The sequence below is a fragment of the Enoplosus armatus genome, chromosome 4 (assembly GCF_043641665.1).
Source record: "Enoplosus armatus isolate fEnoArm2 chromosome 4, fEnoArm2.hap1, whole genome shotgun sequence".
NCBI lineage: Eukaryota > Metazoa > Chordata > Actinopteri > Centrarchiformes > Enoplosidae > Enoplosus > Enoplosus armatus.
The window spans coordinates 6,050,926-6,072,289 of NC_092183.1; the positions used below are offsets into that span (position 1 = coordinate 6,050,926).

The window sequence follows — 21,364 nt, forward strand, 5'->3', positions numbered from 1 at the left end:
TTAAATCGTGTTTAGAGCTTTGCCCTTTTTCTATTTTTTCACAAAGAGTGCCTTTTTTATAAAAAAATATACAGCAGCTCATCTGGGCATAGAGATACAAGCTTTTTATTTGAACTGTTCAGGTATATGTCCAATCTGAGACTGCATGCTCGTCGGTGGACTTGAAATGCCCTCTGACCAGTCGGACATGTTGGAATGAGGAGATGAACTTGACCACTGATCAGGGGAGCCGGGGGAGGGGGTCAGAAAGGGGTGGTCAGGCACCTGGACCTGATGGTTCGGGGTGTTGTCCATGGGGCCTGAATAGCTGTGCTGGGAAGGTGGGGTGAGGAACTGGGTGCTTGGCATTGACTGGTTGATGGAGGAGGGCATAATCTGCGTCTCCTGCGGCACGATGGTGTGGATGGGCATGCTGGAGTTGCCTGTGCCCTGCTGGAGCTCCGGGGAACTGAGATCCCCGCTGATGAAATTCTGGCTGCTGGTCGTGTTTGAGTTCTGGTGCTGCAGCTGGATGTTCTGCTGTTGTTGTTGCTGCTGCTGTTGGAGCTGCTGCAGGTTCTGCATCTGCTGCATCTGCTGAGCCTGCTGCATGATGTGGGGCTGTGGACCCAGCCTGGTGCTCTGGATCCCCTGGTAGTTCATCATCTGAGACAGGCTGGTGGTGGGGTGGCCATTGTGGAGGGAGGTCATCATCCCGTGTTGCCCTCCCTGGTGAAGACCTCCCTGACCGCCAGGAGCTCCTCTCATGGGGTTGAACTGGCCTGGCTGGCTCATGTTGCCATGCATCCTGGACAGCCAATCACACTGGCCGTTTATGGCGCCCTGGCCACTGGAGCCGGACACGGGCAGATGGGTAAGACGGGGAGGCAATGGGTCAAACTGCATTCGAGCCAGCTCCTGCTTGTTTGGCATCACCATGTGGTTTACAGCTAGGTGTGGGTCAGACATACCCTGCAGATGGTTCAGGGATACAGATGGCGACTGTTGGAAAGGTGAGGTCATCATGGGCGGTGAGGCCACATCAGAGACATATCCGTGTGGAGACTCCAATGAGTCAACTGGTGACAGAACGGCTGAGCTGTCCAGGAGATTCCCAGACTTCCCATCCTGTGAATTCTTCTTCTTCACCTTCATGTCTTTGCCGTCCTTGCAGCCAATGCCCTTGGTGCTGGGCTTGCGTGCCTTTTTTCCCTGGCCTTGACCTTGAGGCTGGGGCTGCTTTATGCCGCCCAGGTAGCCGTTGGGCGAGCAGAGAGGGGGTGACAACGTGGTGCTGAGCGACCCTCCGTGCATGTGAGGACTCCGTACCAGGTTGTACTCGTCCATTAGCCGCACAATGTCGTGATGCATTCTCTCCTGTGCAATGTCTCTGGGTAGCCGGTCCATGTGGTCAGTTATTTCTCTGTTAGCAAAGTGGTCCAGCAAGACCTTGGCAGTCTCGTAGCTTCCTTCCCTGGCAGCCAAGAATAGAGGGGTTTCCTCCTGAGGCAGACAGAAAGGAGACAACACGTTAAGAGATTCACAGACGAGCGAGGAATGTTGTTTGGGAAAGATGTTTCACTATTGTTTTACAGAAGAGGAGGAAGAGACAGTTTAGTGTTTTACCTTGTTGTTTTGCATGTCCTTGTTTGCACCGTTCTTGAGAAGCACAATAGCAGCCTCCACGTTATTTACTGCTGCGGCCCAATGTAGAGCTGATTTACCTGAAGAGACGAAGACAGCTTGATTAGATCAAAAGTGTTCTTTTGATGCATTTGAGGCTTCATTCGGCACTAAATTGTAATGATTATTAAGCCCATATAAGTGGCATAAAACTTTACCAAAATCATCGATTGCATTGACGTCAGCGTGACAGTTTATGAGCTCCTCCACCATTCCCTCCACTGCCAGCCTGGCAGCCAAGATCAGGGGTGTAGTGCCATCATGCATGCGGGAATCCAAGTCTGTGGCACGGTTCCTTATCAGAATCTATAGAGATGTACAACAGGTTACTCCTTTTAAACATGATTCCACTGACTTAATCAAAATTTCATACTTCAAAGGTTGTACAGGATGTACAATTTACTCTGTGAGTAATTTTAAGTAGGCTAATTCTAATCGCTGGCAGTTGTGGTCTGGAATAGTAAACAGATTGTTTCACAGCTTTTTAGGGCTGCAAGTAACAATTGATTGTAAATTGACTGTTATTTTTTAGTCCATAAAATAGTAAAAAATAATGACCATCAATATTTCCCAGAGCCCAAGGTCATATCTTCAAATTGCCTGACTAATAATCTTAAATCCAACAATATTAAATTAACAAAAATATAAAACAAAGAAAAGCAGATGCTTGATAAATGACTTAAACAATTGTGACTGATAAATTGACTAATCCTTTTCTAATTTCAGCACTAATACTTTTAACTAATAATTACGTTAATAAATAAGGCAGATGATAACCCACCTGGAACACCCCCTGGGCATCAGCTGCCACAGCAGCATGCAGAGGCGTCCTGCCCATGTTGTCCTGGATGTTGGCGTCAGCGCTGGCCTCCAGCAAGCGTTTGGCAGCGTCAGAACGAGCGTAGCGGGCAGCCAGGTGCAGAGCGGTTTCACCGGTACGGTCAGTCTGGTTGTGAAGGTTAGCGCCCTGGTAGATGAAGTCGTTGATCACGTTGGCAGAGGCGTCCTCCTCCTCCTCGCTGTTGCCTGTTTCTAAACCTCCACCGCTACACGATGCAATCATCAGCGGTGTGAATCCATCTGGACAGAGAGTGGAGACGGAGAGGGGTATATGAAAGAAGGTAACAGACTGCATGGTCAGCACAGCACAGGCCCAGTAACTGCTACAAAAAGACACTTCAAAGCAGCGGGCAGGTCAAAACAAAGCAACAAACAAATCGAATGTGGACTTGACACTTTTGCCTGGGCTGAATCACCTTTCGATAATGGATTCTGATCAAGGCCCCGGCACAGGAGGAGCTTCAGAGGGAAAGCGGAGCTAGGGGGATAGAGGCTGGGGCTTGCTGAAAGCTAGGCTGCAGCAAAAACGAAGCATTAATATCTAACTGTGAGAGGCAGCTCAGTCAGTTAGACTTGAATAGGTTTTCTCCTCTTCAAAAGGATAGCAAGCCCCAGATCTCGCAGATTTGGTCGATTCAAGTGCATCGATCCACAACAGGGAAAAAAGTGTGCTCTCAAGTTGTTAACCCCGTTACTTTGATTTTTCATAGCTGTTCTTCAGGGAATTTGGCACTTACTACAAAATTGGGTTTTTGCATTTGACGCCTTCAATGGTTTTTATAATGTGGAGAAGAAAAACAGAGGCCCATTACTGGTCAAATGATTAATCTGATCAGGAATCAGTGTTTCCCCCCCAGGCGCCTGGCTTCCAGCCGGCTGCTTTGAAGAAGATCCTTTACCCTGAGGACATGGGGCTTTAGCAACTCCTACATGCCCGATTACACACACACACACACAAAAACGCACACACAAGAAATGTGAAATGTTCACTCAGAAAAGGCACAAATCAATCCAGACACACACACACACACACACCCATTACGTTATGTGTTACGTTATGAGTCAATCTGTCCTTCCCAACCTTTTTAAACTTGTGACCCTTTAAACCAAATCACTGTCTTCTTGTGACCCCTTCTCACAAGTAACAACCTTACTGTTTACATATGTTGTTCTATCAAAGTGTCATCAAGAAACTAAGCAGTACTAAAAGTAACAAATAATAGAGCCAATTTTGTGTAACAGAAATATCATATTTTTCTTCTCAAATGTCAGTATTTCTTCCGAAAAATGATTCCATACATATTTTCCCACTCAATTAAGAGCTATGCTGACTGATGAAACAATTACATTGGATTATTTTTAGTAAAATCTCAGAATATGTATTGTTTATAACAATAAAGACAACCAAGTCACCCAGAAGGAAATTGAACCAAATTTTGGTCCCCGTCCACTGATTCTGCCCACATGCGTTGGCACAAAACTCCCTATGATTTTCTGAGCGAGTGAGTAAGTAAGTGTTCGGTCACCCACCTGGTCCCCGGACATTGACATCCATGCAGTCATTCTCAATCTCGCCCTGAGGGGGTGTGGGAGCAATGGAGGGGATGCGCAGGTCAGCGGCGTCCAGGTGCTGCTGCGTCCACTGCCGGTGGTCCGTCTGGTCGTCCACCTCCAGTATAGCCTGCTCGTCGAACTGCTAAAACAGGGACAGCAAGAGGTCAGATGACTGAAATTGAGCGCAAGAGGCTGAGTTTAAATCAAATCACAGTATAAGAAAAAAGCATTTAAACTTAATTTTAGATTATTCAAAAACAGAAAAATTGAAAATGCACGATAAAGTAATTTTCAAATCCCAGAATTAGTTTTTGTAGGAAATTGGAAAAAAAAATCCCAAATCCTTAAAAGCTCTGTTGGTGTGTAATATTTCGGTTTCCTTACCCTGAAGCGTTTCGCATCCGAAGGTTCGTCCTCTTCCCATTCATTCTGGGCGTCATCCATGAGTGAAATGTCTGAGGTGTTTTTCAGTGGCCTGTGATGATGCAGAAAACTCGGTAAAAATCCTTGTACTCAACTGCTTCCGTCTCCTCTGAGCCACTCACCATGAATGGTGCAGCAATGCCGAAAAACAAAAGCATTGATTAAATCCATACCCCACCCCTCTGCCCCAACAAGTCAATTAATGCGCACCTTAACCTGCTATATCATTATCATTAATGATCCAGGCAAAATCCCCCTTTCCCAAATTTGACTGATCACCAGTTACACCCATTTTATCCTTCAGAACTAGCCCTTCACCCGACCCGCAAAGAAACAGGTACCCAATGACACCGAGCGCCACTGGTGAATAAACGGAAACTTACTTTAATCCCACCGAATCCTCTCCGACAGGCTCACGTCTCTTCTTCTTGCTGGTCTCTGTGGTCTTGAAGCCTTCGGGGAGCCAGAGGCGCCCCTGCTCATGGCGGCGCTTTCGGGCAGCCACCATCCCCACTCCGAGGAAGGCCAGTATCCCTACGCCGCCCAGGACCAAGTAGATCGGGTAGAGGTCCGGTGAAGGCTCGGGGTCCACACCGCCTGGTAGGAAAAGAGACAACATGGTCAAGACGGGGGCCGAGGAACAGACGTAGACCGGCGCAGGATAGACAAGGATACCCAGGATCAACGAGTGTTCGAGCAGGGTTAGTCCGTCTCTTCTTCGCCCCACGGTTCCCACTCCAAAATACACCGCAAACCAGCAGCAAGAACCAGAAACTGACTGACGATCCTCAGCGTTTGTGAAGCTAGCTTCTACTATCTATTCAGTAATAATCAGAATTGCTAACCACTTTTCATCAAAAAAGAGAAAAAAAGGGATGGGGCGGGATAAAAAAAAAGAAAAAAGGGGGGAAAAAAGAACACCACCACCTCCTCTCTCCCTTTTCAACCCAGGGTACCAAGAGACAACTTTACCATTTCTTCTTTAAGAGAAAAAAAGGAGGGGGATTAATGAACTTCAAATTACTGCACGCGCTTTAAGCTGTAAAGACGAAGGATTTATTAGGATTTTCAAGATAACAAAGACTCCCAACTTCTAGCACACTCCCGATCAATTTTTCCCCTTCTCTTTTTTTTCCACTAACGATTTTGAAATGATAAACTCCCCCAACCTAAACCCTTAGAGATGCATTAAGTCCTGGTATTACATTCAGCGAGGTGAAGGTTGCAGCAGCCCCTCACACTGTGGGATGAAGTACGTGTGCGTGCATGTGTGTGTGTGTGTGTGTGTGTGTGTGTGTGTGTGTGTGTGTGAGAGTGTGTTATCTGTGAACGTATATTTGTACATGTCTGTGAAAAGGAAGAGAGACAGACACAGAGATAGAGAGTGTTGCATTGTGTGAGTAGGGGGTTGGATGAGTTGATTTGCAGCAATTAACCATTTTGGAGCCTGAAGCCAGTGGATTTACACACTGAGGGAAGGATTGATTGTTTAGGCCATGAGATTCACAATTGCATTTGTTCACGGCTGTATTAACAAATACACAATCAAAGACTGCTAGGGTTAGGACCCGACCAGAGGCCGCGGCGGATACTTTCAGTTTGAGTGTGTGTGGAAGAGCACGTGTCTTATCCACTTGTGTATAAGTATGTGTGGACATGAGAGCATGGGCTTTAAAGGGTCATTCCAGTGTTTTGGGTTGGTTTTTTTTTTACACCTTTTAGCCTCTTCACTATAAATCACATTTATTTTACATGACAACTATCATTAAGCAAACCTTTCAGTTGTGGTTTTGTGATTTTTCCAAACATTCCCAGCAGCAAATCAATTAGTAACTGTCACAGAGAACAAGGACAAATCTGCGTCAAAGTTACATTATTGTTTATGGTAGTTGGTGGTAAAGCAGTTTAAAGGATGAGGCTGGTGATATTCTGTACTTTCGTTGTTGCAAACAAATCCCATGAAGACCAAAACCAACAATATGTTAGTCCGTCTCTCAATAGCACTTCCTACTGACATGTAACTCTTTAAAAACACACACATATAGTTTCATTTCTAAAAAACACTGCATTTGTTGGGGACTAGTTTCAGCAGGGGATTAATACATGTTTGGTGCTCTACTGAATATTTCCAGCAGCAGGATGGTGTATGCGGGATTGACTCAAAATAAACTACAATGCCCAGGCTCCTCATGATGAAGGAACATGTCACCCATTGCAATATGTGAATCGTCTTTAAATAGTGTTTGGACTACATGTTTGGAATAAGATACATCAGGCTTTGAATACACAGACAATACTTGTTAGTAGGATACATTCATTGTTGGTTTTGGTCTTTTCAATGGACCTTCTGACAGTAAAACAAGTACAGAATGTCACCAGACTTATTGTTTAAGTGCAGATTGATTTGAAAAGTCTGCTTTCATAATGACTTGACGTCCACTATAATGGCGAGTTTCTCAAATCTGCTAATGGATTTTAACACCGTACAGAAATGAAAATAAAACCAATGGATGCCTGAAATAGTAGGGCAACTGCAAAAATGTAAAGTATTAAAGATTTGTAGTTATGGATTTAAAACCTGTAAACACACTGGCATGGTCCTTTAACTCATGGAGATTTCTAGAAAGAAAAATATAATACTGAGCAGTTTGAGGGCCGATATAATTTCATATAGACATTTTCTTTGATTCATGCAGACTTGTATGAGATGGACTCACTAAAAACAGCTTCGATGGTGTAGGGAACATCCAGTTTGCCACTGGAGGCCAATGCCCCGAGGAAAGCTGCAGCATCATTGGTGCTCTGGAAACACTCAGTGGACTGCAGGAAGCACTGACGGTTGTCCACCTCCAAGTGGACGACTGAACTGTAGGGAGAAGAGAAAGCACATACAGAGGTCATGTTGAATCAAAAGATTGAATATGGTCCATGGTAAAACCAGTTTTGTCACTAAATCCTTAAAGAAAATGCACTATAGTTTCTTTTAATATTTTTGCTAACCCCTTGATCTGCAAGTGATCCAGCTCCCTCCTCATCCTCCTGCTCCCGCCCGCTACATCATACAGGCTCCTCTTCACCATGTTCAGCACCTTGCCAGGAACCTCTGCCCAGGTGTCCACTGAGCGCTTGACGTTGTACTTCTTCAGCTCGTGTTCGTTCCCGTAGTACGGGTATACCATCATCTCACCCTTGGCGTCCTTACTGAATATCACATTGGTGCGGAGGACGCGGCTCAGCTCGCGCAGGAAGCCGAAGGAGTGGTTGAGGAGCTGCTCGGGGTTGATGTGGACCACCAGGACCAACTGGCCTAAGGCGAGCTTCTCAGGCATGTTATTGGCACAGTCCAAGCCGTCCCACTCGCACTCAGCATTGTTGCAGCCCTGGTCGCAGTGGCCATCAGCGTAGTGGTCCTTGCAGTACTGGTCATACAGAGGACTGAAGAAAAAAGATTAAGTTAGGGGTATGGTTCTTTCATTCAAAAGGTGGTCATGTGTCATGACCACCTTTTTAAGTGCTATTATATGGCCTGAAGCTTTAGAAAGCGATGACATTTTAGGAAGTCCAAAACAAAACAGCTCACAGAAGCACAGAAACACAAATATAGACTTTAAAGGACTCACAAATTAACACAATTTCAATAGTGTCCTGCTCAGAACAGAAGCAGGACATGACATATATTGCTTCTGTATATGTGTGTGAGTGTATATATATATACTGTATATACACACTGTATGTATACCTGATATATAGCGCTATATAACTGTTTCTTTTATTTCTTCATTTCAACCCTGATTGTAAACAATATAGTCAAAAAGGTGTTAGATGTTATATCAAATATTGAATTCTGGATTCTGTACAATAATTAAAATCCTGGCCTGGAAAAATAAAACCATTGTTGCTTTAGATAAATACAGGATGTTTTCAGGAGGTAAACATCAAAAAATTGTGCAAACTGTGTCTGAAAATTCTATATTTTTCCATTTAAATTATAAATGAAAATCAAATGAGATCAAGATGCTCTTCTTAGGCCAGATCGATACATTTCCAGAAATCTCACGAGTTTTAAATTCTAATTCGAAACTCGTCTAAATTACAGATAGAAACACCACTCACTTGCACTGTCCCTCCAGATTCTGGCAGTCAAACCCATCGTAGAGACATCCAGCGTTGTCACACTGCGAATCGCACTTTCCATCGTTGAAGTATCGCCAGCACTGCAGCGAGGTAGAGCAGTTCTTCCACGGGTCGTCGAAGTTGAGCGAGCAGTCGCCGTTGTCCCAGCCGCACGCGTGGTTGTTACAGAGCACATCGCAGAACTTGTTGTGCTTAGCGTCCGCGCACTGCGGGATATCGCAGGCGACTTCCACCTCCGGCGGCGGCAGGATATCGTGGCCAAACCCTCCCTCGAAGCTGTAATCCAGGATGTGGCATCGGAGGCCGTTGAAGTTGTTGGGGCACACGCAGTGGTAGTGCGGCGCCTCGGTGGTGTATTCACATGTGCCACCGTTGTAGCAGGGGTTGGAATTACAGGGGCTGTCGGTGGGATACTGGCACTCGGGTCCAGTGAAGGACGGGGTGCACAGGCACTTGGGACTCTTGTGGCCGGAGATACATGTGCCTCCATTTCGGCAGTGGAAGCTGCCGCAGGCCTGGGCGTCATATTCACACGTGGAGCCAGTAAAGCCCTGTAAGAAGAATCTTGGAATTTATCTGTGTTCATTTTGACTCTTAAAAGTAATAATTTGCTCTAGGTGAAAAGCCTTAATCCACAATATGTTAGAGACGTTTATCGGCAGAGTGGCATGATGCTCAGAGGTTACTAGCACTGTCACCCCACAGCAAGCAGGTCCTACATGTTGTAACTGTATAGCTCCATAGATGTGCAAGTAAAGTGAATTGCAAACTCTAAATTGCCTGTAGGTGTGAATGTTTTGGTCTGTCTTAACTTTCGTCCTGAAGAAGGACACACAACAACTTTTGGATGTGTGAGGACATCAAATCTGAGTGAAAATCACAGTTAAAAATCAACAGAATCCTTCAGGACTGGTCAGTATGTGTGCAGGTGACTGTCAGAGGTGAGGAAGCAACAAAGAACCAACCATGAAAGTAAAACTTTGACTAGTTGTGTGTTTTCATTCAGTGCATCTTCTGCAGGTAGGACCAGCATGTGTGTGTCTGAGTTTACTTGTGGTTAGAATGAGACTTAGGGTAAGTTATGAGGCAGTTACATGGTTTCGAATGTAGTTTAATACAATATCCTTACAAGTGACAAAGGAGTGCAGGAGTGTGTGTGCAGGAGTGTGTATGTACTCACAGGAGGACATTTACAGATGAAGCCGTGTGGAGTGTTACTGGCGACAGCACAGGTCCCTCCATTGCGACACGGTTTTCCCTTACAGCCATCAAACACAGTGTCACAGTGTTGACCTACAGAGGAGACACAAAAAACATTAATAATGTAATCATAATCATAATTCTTTTAACATTTTCCACTATGATTTCAGTTTAGGGTCCCAATTTATTATTTTCATAATTGATTCATCTCTTTTTATTATTTACTTGATTAATCATTTGGGCCAATAAAATGTGAGAAAATAGCCAGTTTCCAAAAGTTTTTTGTCCAACTAACAATAGAGGCTGGAACAATGATGTTTGGCATTTTGGTTTGAAAAGTGACTTATTGTAAGCTCTCTGTCAATTATTAAAATAGTTGCGTATATATTTTCTGTCAATCCTAATTGGTTCAGTTCGAGTTCAGTTTAGTTGTACAGCTCAATATCACATCTTTACAGGCCCATAAAAGCAACATTAACTGACCGAAAACGATGGCTATACATACAAACCTCAACAGAGGAATTTCTAAGAAAAAAAACACATTATCAAACGGCTGACAAGTTTCCCCCCTGATGCTGCGTACCTGTGTATCCGGTGCGACACTCGCAGCGGTAGTTGTTGGTGAGCTGGATGCAGCTGTGCGTGCCCCGCGGGTCGCAGGGGTTGGAGAGACACTCATTGACGTCTCCCTCGCAGCGCTCGCCTACGTACCCTGCAGGGCAGATGCAGTGGTAGCCTCCCACTCGATCCACACACTTCCCTTTGTTGAAACACTTGGGCTCTTTGGTGACTGGGTCGGTGAACGGGTTGCAGTCGTCCATGTTGATCTCACAGTGCACACCTGAGGGAGGTATGGCAGGGGAGGAAGGACAAGTTATGTCAGTTTTCAATAGTTTAGAAATGTTTTAATCCTTGATGTTTTTGCAGCATTTCATCTGTGACGTTCAACTCATTACAGGAGCTCCTCTGTGATAATGTGATGTATTCTACTTGGTATAACCATTTTCTCCCCATTTTTCTGTTCACTTTCATTGCAAAAGTACCTTTTTTGAAAAGTGTCCTCTTTCAGGGGCGACTTTTGGATATAGGGACATAAAATTTGGTTTAAAGTTAAATTATTCTTAAAGACTTTAGTCATTTGAAATTCTTTGTCTCTCTCTGCGTTGCTTGTGGTTTATGTTAAATGTTATTGATTTTAAAAGTAAAAATCCAGTAAGAATTGGTAAAAAATTACAAAGAAATACGGCTATGTCAGGTGTGCGGAAATTGGATATGGAGGTCATTATGTTAATGTGTGTCTGACATCTTATATCAAGCACTATTATACAGCCTGAAGAACAAAGATTGGAAAAAGTTGAGGTGTCCAGAAATGAAACACAGAAATACAAATAGAGACTCATAAAGAGTCCCAAATAAACAGAATTTCAATGGTGTCCTGCCCTCAAATCTAAAAAAGAAACAAGATTTTCTTTATGTCAAAGCCGCTGACGTTGTTTTAGTTTCCTCCAACAACATGTTGGCTTTTTTGGGATACGCCTAAGTCCGCTGGCACTTTGGGCTGACCTACAACACACACTCTCTTCACGTCTGAGGGAAAAATCAATGGCGTATTTGACAAGTAGAGGAAGGGATGGAGGCAAGACAGGAGGAGGAGTTTTCAGACATGCCCTGGCTGCTGTTAAGCCCTAATTAATGAAGCGTGGAGACAAGGAGGAGAGGATGGAGAGGCAGAGTGGTGTGGAGGAGTGTTGCGTGGGGTCCGCTGACCTTGGGTTCCCCGGGGACAGGAGCATTTGTAGGTATTGATCAGGTCAATGCAGGTGCCCCCGTTCTGGCACGGCTGGGAGAAACATTCATTGATCTCGTCAGAGCAGTTGGTCCCCACGTATCCTGGCATGCACTGGGAGAAGGTAGGAACAAGAGAGAGGAGAAGACGAAAAGAAAGAGGAAGAAAAGAAGAAGAGAGGGGAAAGTTTAATCAATGTCTGACATGAAACAAAGATGGGTTTTGTTTACCTGGCGGTTTTCTGGCCTCCATCCTGCCAAGGCCAGCAGATCCTTTATACCAGAGGAGATTAACATAACCAAGCTGTTTGTCTTCTATTTATAAACAGGCCTCTTCATTAGGAATGCCTGCTGCCAGGCATTTCAACAAATTCATGATACAAAACTGAGGTTTGAGATTTAAAAAAGTTAGATAATGTAAAAGGACCTTTAAAATGCCAAGTGGACTGGCATTTAAGACTCAATTTGCTATCAAAATCAAAATTAAATTAAAAGAAACTGCATGATTGGGCTGATTTTCATTTTCAAGTTACTATAAAAGGTAAAATAACATATGTAACTGTATACAAATCTTATAAATGCCTTGAGTTTATACACATCATGAGTCTATTTAGACCTGTAAGTATAACATAAAAAAGATTGCAATGACATGATTTCTAAATTCATATTCAGTAGCATTTTACATTAAAATCCAAACGACTGGATAAACCGTTTTCTTCAGGACTGTTACCTTGCAGGTGTATCCACCTAAAAAGTCAGTACAGGTGGCTCCGTTTTGGCAGGGGTTTGGTGTGCATTCGTCCACCTGCTCCTCACAGTAACTTCCGGTATATCCAAGCTGGCAGAGGCAGTTGTGAACGTTTCCTGCGTCCAGACACTGACCCGAGTTACGACACAGATGGGCAACATCGACTCCTGCACCGAGGGGATGAGACGGTGGGCTTTAGGGTTGTGTTTGGACTGCATACATTTTCACCAACACACTCATTCACACTCAGTATGATATTGTGATCTTAATATGTAAAAGAACACATAAAGAAACACACAGGAGCACAGAGGATTTTAAAACCCAGGTACCTCCCATCTTACCTCTCTGTTTGGCCGCCACCTCACAGGAGACACTTGGGACGTCACAATAAAGCCCCGTCCAGCCGGTCTCACACTCGCAGCTATAGGTGGTCCCCCTCTGCCAGCAAGTTCCCCCGTTCTTACAGGGTGACGAGTCGCACCAACGAACCAAGTTCTGAAAGGTGCAAACACACAAGATCGACCTGAAATCACTTTTACCGATTCAAATATCCCAGTAAGCCTTGATTAGGTGATTTGCAGATCAAAAGAAGAATAAAAGTCGAGGTTAAAATGGAGCTAATTATATGGTTTTTCAGTGTTCAGCAGATCTTAATTACACAGTGGAATATAGGAATCAAAGGCTGTAGAAACAACAGCTATACAGTAAGTATCCTAAAGATCTTCAACCACATTAATATCAGCTTTTACCTGACAAATAGACATCTTTTGACCTGCAAATAACCAAATCAATGTGTACTGGAATACTGTATAACACTTGACAAGAAAAGTGCAGTAAAACAGGTCAACTCAACCTGAAGCCCCTCTCTGTCCTCGTACCTGACAGTTGAGTCCGGTGTATCCATGTGGGCAGGTACACTTGTAGGTGCCGTAGCTGTCCTGGCAGGTGCCGCCGTTCAGACAGGGTTTGGAGTCACACTCGTTGATGTCATGCTGGCAGTAGCTCCCAGTGAAGCCCGGCGGGCATAAACATGTGAATGTGTTGATGCCATCCTCACAGCTGCCGCCATTGAAGCAGGAGCTGCAGAAAAAAATTAAAGATACGAAAGTTGTATGAAATTCAACAAAATGAAAGTATTTTGCAGCTTTTTAGGAAGAACAGAAGAGGAGAGCAAATCTATAAAACTCTCATTACAAATCCACATCTGATTTGTCCACAGAAAGTTAACTAAGAACAAATACTTTTTCCAGCAATGCCCTACTTCATATTCAAACATACACATTTGATGATGTTGAAGAAAACCAGTCTTGGCATTTTAACAAACAACTCTACAGTTACAGGCTCATTTAGGGTTCATGTTTATGGGACATCTGCAACATAAGAGATGCTGATGTACAGCTGGTGTACATCAATACTCCACCAGAGGGGGCAGTGGTGGACAAGAAAATGGGGTCCACGTTAACAAGTGGATAAAAGTGAACCTGTTGATCTGAACAGATGCCCTATTCACCAATCTGTGCCTGTCTGTCTTATCTCTTAAAATAAAAGCTGTGGGGTTTGAATATGATACTCTGAGCTCTTGATAGTTTGAGAAACTTAATTTAACACTCTGTACCTCTCAGTGCAGTCGGGGGTGTTATTTTCGCAGTGGATTCCACTGAAGCCGGGCGGGCAGGTGCAGGTGTAGCTGTTGACGCAGTCGGTGCAGTTGGCTCCGTTCTTACACGGGTTGCTCTCACACTCGTTGATGTCCTCCTCGCACTTTGTGCCCCGAAAGCCGGGCAGGCAGGTACACAGGAAGCCGCTCACCTCGTCCTTACAGAGGCCTCCGTTGCTGCAGGGGTCTGCGGGAGGAGGGATAAGCATTTGACTTGAGGTCTTTGCTACGTGCAGCTTTTGGTTTGTCTACAGTATATTCATTAAGCGAGACTGGAGAACGTACTGGGCTTGCAGTCATCGACGTTGGTTTCGCAGTTGCGTCCGGTGAAGCCTAGTTTGCAGCCACAGCGGTAACTGCCCAAAGTGTTCTGGCAGGTTGCTCCATTGCGACAAGGATTCTTCACACACTCTTTGATGTCCACCTCACATGTTTGGCCTTGGAGGGGTGGAAAGAGGAAGACAAAGAATAAATTTCACCTCTTCTTTGAATGGTGGCACAAAACACATACACATGGGTAACAGGAAGGTAAGACAACACGTGAGTGATTCCAAGGAGGGAGAATAAGTAAGTGTGTAAGTAAGAAATTAAGTAAGTGAATGGTTCTAATGAGTGAGTTGGCAATGTAGACTTTCTGATCTGTCATGCCAGTAAAGCTCATTTGATGTTCATATTCTAACCCATATAAATACACATTCATCCATACACACACAACACACAAATGCAAAAAAATGTGAAAGTATCCAAAAAGAGAAAAAAAACAAAAACTCAGCTCTGGACCCATTCAAAATGTTTTTCATTCATTCCAGCATTTTTGCAAGTGAGTGCTTGAAAAAATACACATATATCTGAAACATAAATTTTACCATTTTAAATGTAACAGAAACTGGAGTTGTGTACTCTAACATGGGCAGAAAGCAGAACTGTACAACCTTTCGGCTGAACATTAGACATAACTAGTTCCTGTAGGACACACAGGTATGCAGACATTAATGTTTACCTTGCCATCCTTCAGGACAGACGCAGGAGAAGCTCTGATAGTCCTCCGACTCCTGACACATCCCTCCGTGCTTACAGGGCTTGGAGCTGCAGGGGGCCATCAAGGTTTCACAGTTCTCTCCTGTAACACACACAAACACAACAACACTTCTATTAAAGCACACCTTTAATCCAAATGAATTACAAACTGTGTTATCATTAACTTTCACTGTGTGATATCATGTAGGAGTCATGAACTTGGAGATAACCCAACCCAAATGGACACAGAATCATCTTTCAATCAGTGCTATCAGAAGATTTTAGCCAGGTTCTGTCAGTGGTAGAGGCCTGCGGAGACATTTCCCTATCTGTTTCCATAACACACGGCTCGTACAGGAAGCCGGCTCCAGTTTCCGGCCATTGTGAAGCCATTTGCTGTTCTGTGAGACAGGAAGCAGGCAAACAGGAAATGTGTCAAGCACCCCGTTCCCACCCCGGCACAAGCAAAGGCCTTTTATTATTCAAAGTCCTGTGGATTTTTCCAAAAAGACGACTCGACAAATACAAGAAAATTTGCCCTTAGCCTTTCCATCATTATCTGTTTTGTCAAATAATAAGTGAGATGACATGAAAATATTTTCCAGCTCTCTTATCAAGGATGCTTGGGTATCACAGAGAAGCAGAGTGAGTGAGAGGTTTAGTGTCTTTGAGCCCTGAGGAAGTCTTGCTGTTGAACTTTACTCGACAGTTACTTCACCCGTCGCACGTTTTTCCTCTTTGCCCAACAACTTAAAGTACACAGACTGTGGAAACTGCCCCCCAGCAAGGAAATGCCAGAACACCAGGCCAACACATGGGCGTATAAAATATTTTCAATAATATTTTCATACCCGTGTAAGGCAGGATACAGTTGCACTTGTAGCCTGCGACGTCGTCAATGCACGTCCCCTGGTTGAGGCACGGGTTGGAGGCACATTCATTGATGTTGGTCTGGCAGTTTGGGCCTGAGGTTAAAACGGAAAAAATATATGACACACACTTCAGTTTAAGTTGAAGGTCAACAGTCAAGTGGTCTGGAGGGAAGAGAGGTTTGGATAACAAACACGCGCTATACGAGGCAAAACGTCGACACACACTCATCCCACGCAACACAAATACTGACCAGTGAAGCCCATGCGACAGGTGCAAACGTATCCGCTGGTCATGTCCTTGCAGGTGCCTCCATTCATGCACGGGTTGGATTCACACTCATTATTGTTGATGTCGCAGTTTTTACCGCTCCAGCCTGAATCACACAGGCATTTATAGCTGGCAGGGGAGGAAAACATGGGAAAATCTCAGTGACAAATTTGTAGGGCTGAGTACTGAACCTCAACATCAAGCATCAAGTATCAAAAACTGTCAAGTACTGAAAGCTGGCGTGTAACGTGTCACATTCTTAATCTCCTTTAATTATTCTTTGATCAGAGTTATATGAGAATATTGATATTATTCCTTTTATTTCATTACATCCTCACAAATATGTGGAATTAGGAATCAAAACAACACACAACCAACACATAAATGCAATGTGCTCGAGGTTTGAATTGGATAACAAGATGTTTTACAGTGTATTTTAAGTGGATCTTTCTTTTAATGCTTTCAAAAGTTTCAAAAGTGCCACACATTGTAGCATAAATTCTAACGTCTTGTACCAGTTTGTAGACTGCCTCACCCATTGATCTTGTCGTCACAGTGGCCGTGGATGCAGGGATTGCTGAGGCACTCGTTGACCTGGGAGAAGCAGGTGGCGTCATGGTAACCTTCTGGACACACGCAGGTGAAGCTGTTGATGCCATCGATACAGGTGCCGCCATTGTGGCATGGGTTGATGGCACACTCGTCGATGTTGATGTTACACATGGTGCCTAAAAGAAAGCAGAAGATACTTTATATCTCTGGAGGAGTCCTGAAGCAATCGTATAGTTCTCCGTTTTGTGAAATATGTTTATTTGCTTACTTGATGAAAGACAAGAAGACTGATGCCACTTTTACACTAAATATGCAGCTGGAGCCAGCAGTCGATTAGCTTAGCTTAGCATAAAGACTGAAAACACGGGGAAACAGCTAGCCTGGCTTTGTCCAAAGGATACCAGCACCTCTAAAGCTCACTAATCAACATGTTGCATCTTGTTTGTTTGAGCCATACAAAAACCAAAGTGCATTACGTGGGCATATATGCTGGACTATTTCTTGGCTGGGTGCAGTGACTTCCTGGAGTCTTGTCTAGCCAGGAAGGAGGTCAATGATCCTGGCCGAGAGGTAGTCCAGCACATATCCCCCCCGTTAGCGACATGGTTTCATTTTCTTTTTTCCAGTCTTTAGACTAACGTAAGCTAACTGCCTCCTGGCTGTTTATATATATTTAAAGATATAAAAGTGGTACTGATCTAACTTTCAGCAAGAAATGAATAAAAATGTCAAACTATTCCTTTAAATTACGTAATCACATCACAAAATATCTTTATTGGAGTATACACAGAGAAGTGGCTTTGCTATTTTAAGCATTATTTTAAACACACAACGCAGACTCACACAGCAACAGACAAAGCCACTACACAATGAAGTCTATATCCCAGTGCAGTGAATGTATCAATTTCCAGAAACATGAGGGGTTTTAAGTCCCCTATTGTCGGCCACTTGAAGCGTTGACGCCATTCAGCCTGGTGCCATGCATAACATAAAGGCAGCCCATTTAGCTTTAAAGCAGGGACCGGCTTCCAAGCTTTTAAAAGCTCAACTTTCAGGAATCTTTCAGGGAATCTTTTCTCCTGCTCCCAGGTGACCGTGTGTGCCAGAGTGTGTGTGTGTGTCCTCTCTTTGTATGGGAGGGCAGCTTGCGTGTCCTAACAGCAGCAGGTTGGGGACAGGGTGGAGCTGGAAAGTGACACCGGTCGAGCCTCAGAGGAGCGTGCTCACTCGCTCGCCATCTGTCACCCTCCCCAGCAAGACCCACACTCCTCCATCCATACGTTCAAACCTCCAAATCCTGCACCTTAAACACTACATTTTGTCTGCTGGTCACCTGAGACGGCAGCCATGTTTAACCTGTTTTAAAATAACTTGACAGTCGCAGAAAGCCTTTCTGCAAATTGAAGGTCTGCAATGATTTAATTCCACCACATAAACTTCCCTATATCTTAGGAGAAAGCAGCAAAATAGCTATGCTTGCATATGTATATACACACAAGTCTCCTCTTTAGTTCAGTTTGAAGTATTTATTGTCTAGTATTCAGTTATATGTAATTTAGCTTTGGCAATAACAAAACATCAACATTCATGCAAAGACGATGAAGAAAAGTCAACTTGCTTGTATTTGGACATTTTACAGAGAGACAGAGTCTCTGTGAGTCTGTGATTGTTTCTGATGCTATTTGTGGGTATGTGCTTTTGTGTGACTGGCTGTTCTTGTTGGTCAAGGTTATGAATACAAATTGAAATTTAGTGCATCTTACAGGCTTACTTTTTTTCCCCCTCTTCCTACAATTCACATCTTCCTGCTCCATTTTTGGGACGCAGTAAATGTTTCTACTCCACGCTTTTGTAGAGAGAAGATGGCAAAGAGCTGAATCCTCTGATATATCACAGCCACATGTTTCAAGACTGAGCAATAATATGACCAACTCTCGTGTGCGAGTTGCTTACCCGTGTAGCCGGGTTCACAGGCACACTCGTAGCCATTGATCTTGTCGATGCAGGTCCCATAGTCACAGGGATTGCTCTTGCAGTCGTCAATGTTGATTTCACAGTTGATTCCTATGAGAAAAATTGCTTTCAGTAACATTGAATGTCAGAAAAAAAAGTAAAGTTTGCGTCTCTGTTTGTATGTGAGTGGCGGCTACCTGTGGTCCCTTTGGGGCAGCTGCAGATGTAGGCGTTCTCTCGGTCCTGGCAGGTGCCTCCGTTCCTGCACGGCTGGCTCAGACACTCGTTGATGTTGGTCTCACACAGCCGGCCGGTGTATCCAGGGTTACAGTGGCAGCTGAATGAGGCCAGGCCGTCGATGCAGGTACCGTAGTGGCACGGGTCAGAGTAACACTCGTTGATGTCCGTCTCACAGTGCCTCCCAGTGTAACCTGGCAAAAGAGTTGTTTTCTTTTTAACTGAAGCACTCATTTTTATTACCTTGCTAGGGTGTATTTCACTGGTTTGTTCTCTTTCTACAATTCCCACTTTCCACTCCCTTTTTGTTAAAAGTTGCTACTCTATAATTTCAGCTTTTGTTAAACCTTTTCAGCTGTTGTCAAAACTTGTATACCTTCAGTGCACTCGCAGGTGTACTTGTTGGGTCCGTCTGTGCACTTGGCGCCGTTTTTGCACGGCGTGCTGGCACACTCGTCGATGTCTATCTGGCAAAGGTTCCCAGTGAAGCCTGGAAAAACAACAAGAGGGTGTTACTGTGTGCATGTGAGCATGAAGGAGTGTGTGTGTGTGTGTACAGACATGGCTACTGTGTTCTCACCATTTCAAACCAGTCCCACTCATAATCCTGAGCCCGCACTATAAGAGCTCTCAACGAATCAGAAATCTGCATGTTAATTAACAACTGCACAACACTACAAACTCTCTATTTTCCCCTTTCACTTCTTTTCAGCACGACTCCAAAAGCAGAAGGGAGAGTGGGGGAACCAATTCGTTTAAAGCGGGGGGAGGGAGAGAGGGAAAGAAATGAGGGAAGAATGAAAGTTGCGAGGCCTCCTGACTGAGGGGTGAGAGACAAAGGAGGGCTTGTCTGCTCAACGCAACGCCAAACTGAGCCCGTTGCCTCCTTTGTCCCCCAAAACTTTTCCATCACAATGCGCATTCTCCTGTCTTGCTTTCACCCTCTCTCCACTACCCCCTCCACTCTCTTCCCGCCTCTAAAAAGAAACCAGCTTGACCTTTGACCCTCCACTATTCATTCAAAATCAACCAGCGGGCTCTCTCCCTTTTTCCTGGAGTTATTCTCATCTCAGATATTTTTTTCTTCTCGTCTCCCCTCTGTCTCATGGTGGTACAGCCCAAAGAATAGTAGGATGTTGTCTGATGAACAGATAAAGTTCTACGCCCTCTCCTCCACCACAGGAACACACAGGTGGATGAAACTAAAAAGACTAATCCAGTGAGGAAGTGTTTGTGTGGCTGGCGGCGAGCTGATTTCTCCCAGTGGACTTTGCTAGAACCATTCACTGTTTTCTGACTGGACTGCAATCATAAGCAGGAGGACTGCAACAGTGGAGGCATGCATATACAGTATGTGTGTTTACAGTTATACACATATGTACATAAACACATACAGACTGTGAAAACATCAGGGGCTTCTTCATGAATGGTTGATAAATAAGTTATTAATGCTTTATAGTTCACTTTTAAAATGTTAATAACAACAACTATTGGGTTGCCAGGTTGTGACAAACTGATTAATGAACTGTATTGAACAGTATTATTAAAGAGAAGAGAAAGAATAAACACCAGTCAAAGGGATTTTTTTTCACAACACTGACACTTTCTAATAAGGCCCTGTTTATGAGTCATAAATAATGTATTATTATTGGTAAATGTATAATTAACTAATGCTTAATAGATCAGTCATAAGATATTAATAAGAACACATTTTTAGGGAGTTGGGTTGTGAAAAAATCCCTTTCGCTGGTGTTTATCTTTTCTCTTTGGTAATCATGCAGTTATAAATGCAGGTAATCATTAATAAATGCTTAATAGGGTATTAATAAATGGCTTTTGGACCAGATCCAATTTGTCAACCTGGCAACCCAAAAGGTGTTTTTATTTATGGCTTCAAACTAAAGCGTTATTAAAGTATGTATTAACCATCATTAATGCCATTATAAGCCAGATTTTTTTATCTCACAGGAATTTGAAGAACTTTCTCTTCCTCTGAGCCCCTGAAATTTTCTGACTAAAGTGTTTGTATGAGTGTGTACATATCTTAATATCATTAATAAGCCGTTACAACCTTTTATTTCCTTATTAGGAAGTGGTGCCAAAAATGTCAGTAATGACCATATCTTTTTCATTTCAGTGTGTTTTTATGTGACCACAGGTGATTTGTTTGAGCTTTGGACTCACTACGAGGTATGCAGCCTGAGACATAATAAGGTTTTGGCACTACACAGACTGCACTGCCCTAGAAATGAAAAGCTAACCACACACAAACTACTGAATCAACAATAAACAAAACAAAGCCAAAATCAGAAGAAGAAGAAAGAAGAAACTTCAATAATCAAAAAGTGGAAGATCAGCTGTTTGCAGACCGAGAGGGGAAAATAACAACAGTCTCTTCTGTGAGCAACGCTGCCAGTTTCCAGCCGCAACAAACCTCAGCGCTTCAAATTGAGTGTTTTTTC

The 21,364-nt window shown here is 43.8% G+C and overlaps 1 protein-coding gene across 1 annotated transcript in view; it reads right to left on the minus strand.

Annotated features, from left to right (window-relative positions):
* notch1b (notch receptor 1b) overlaps positions 1-21,364 on the minus strand; it is a 41,409-nt gene continuing 20,045 nt past the window's right edge. Inside the window, exons 10-34 of the mRNA XM_070903673.1 lie at positions 19,279-19,392; positions 18,863-19,096; positions 18,666-18,776; positions 16,696-16,888; positions 16,144-16,289; positions 15,872-15,985; positions 15,004-15,123; positions 14,289-14,441; positions 13,962-14,190; positions 13,225-13,426; positions 12,688-12,841; positions 12,329-12,513; positions 11,581-11,713; positions 10,397-10,654; positions 9,794-9,906; positions 8,593-9,164; positions 7,480-7,914; positions 7,197-7,345; positions 4,863-5,076; positions 4,441-4,531; positions 4,033-4,198; positions 2,444-2,742; positions 1,821-1,968; positions 1,606-1,703; positions 1-1,482 (exon numbers count right to left, since the gene is read on the minus strand). Coding sequence (XP_070759774.1) covers positions 106-1,482; positions 1,606-1,703; positions 1,821-1,968; positions 2,444-2,742; positions 4,033-4,198; positions 4,441-4,531; positions 4,863-5,076; positions 7,197-7,345; positions 7,480-7,914; positions 8,593-9,164; positions 9,794-9,906; positions 10,397-10,654; positions 11,581-11,713; positions 12,329-12,513; positions 12,688-12,841; positions 13,225-13,426; positions 13,962-14,190; positions 14,289-14,441; positions 15,004-15,123; positions 15,872-15,985; positions 16,144-16,289; positions 16,696-16,888; positions 18,666-18,776; positions 18,863-19,096; positions 19,279-19,392 — 6,008 coding nt within the window. The 3' untranslated portion in view covers positions 1-105. The remainder of the gene's footprint in view (positions 1,483-1,605; positions 1,704-1,820; positions 1,969-2,443; positions 2,743-4,032; positions 4,199-4,440; positions 4,532-4,862; positions 5,077-7,196; positions 7,346-7,479; positions 7,915-8,592; positions 9,165-9,793; positions 9,907-10,396; positions 10,655-11,580; positions 11,714-12,328; positions 12,514-12,687; positions 12,842-13,224; positions 13,427-13,961; positions 14,191-14,288; positions 14,442-15,003; positions 15,124-15,871; positions 15,986-16,143; positions 16,290-16,695; positions 16,889-18,665; positions 18,777-18,862; positions 19,097-19,278; positions 19,393-21,364) is intronic.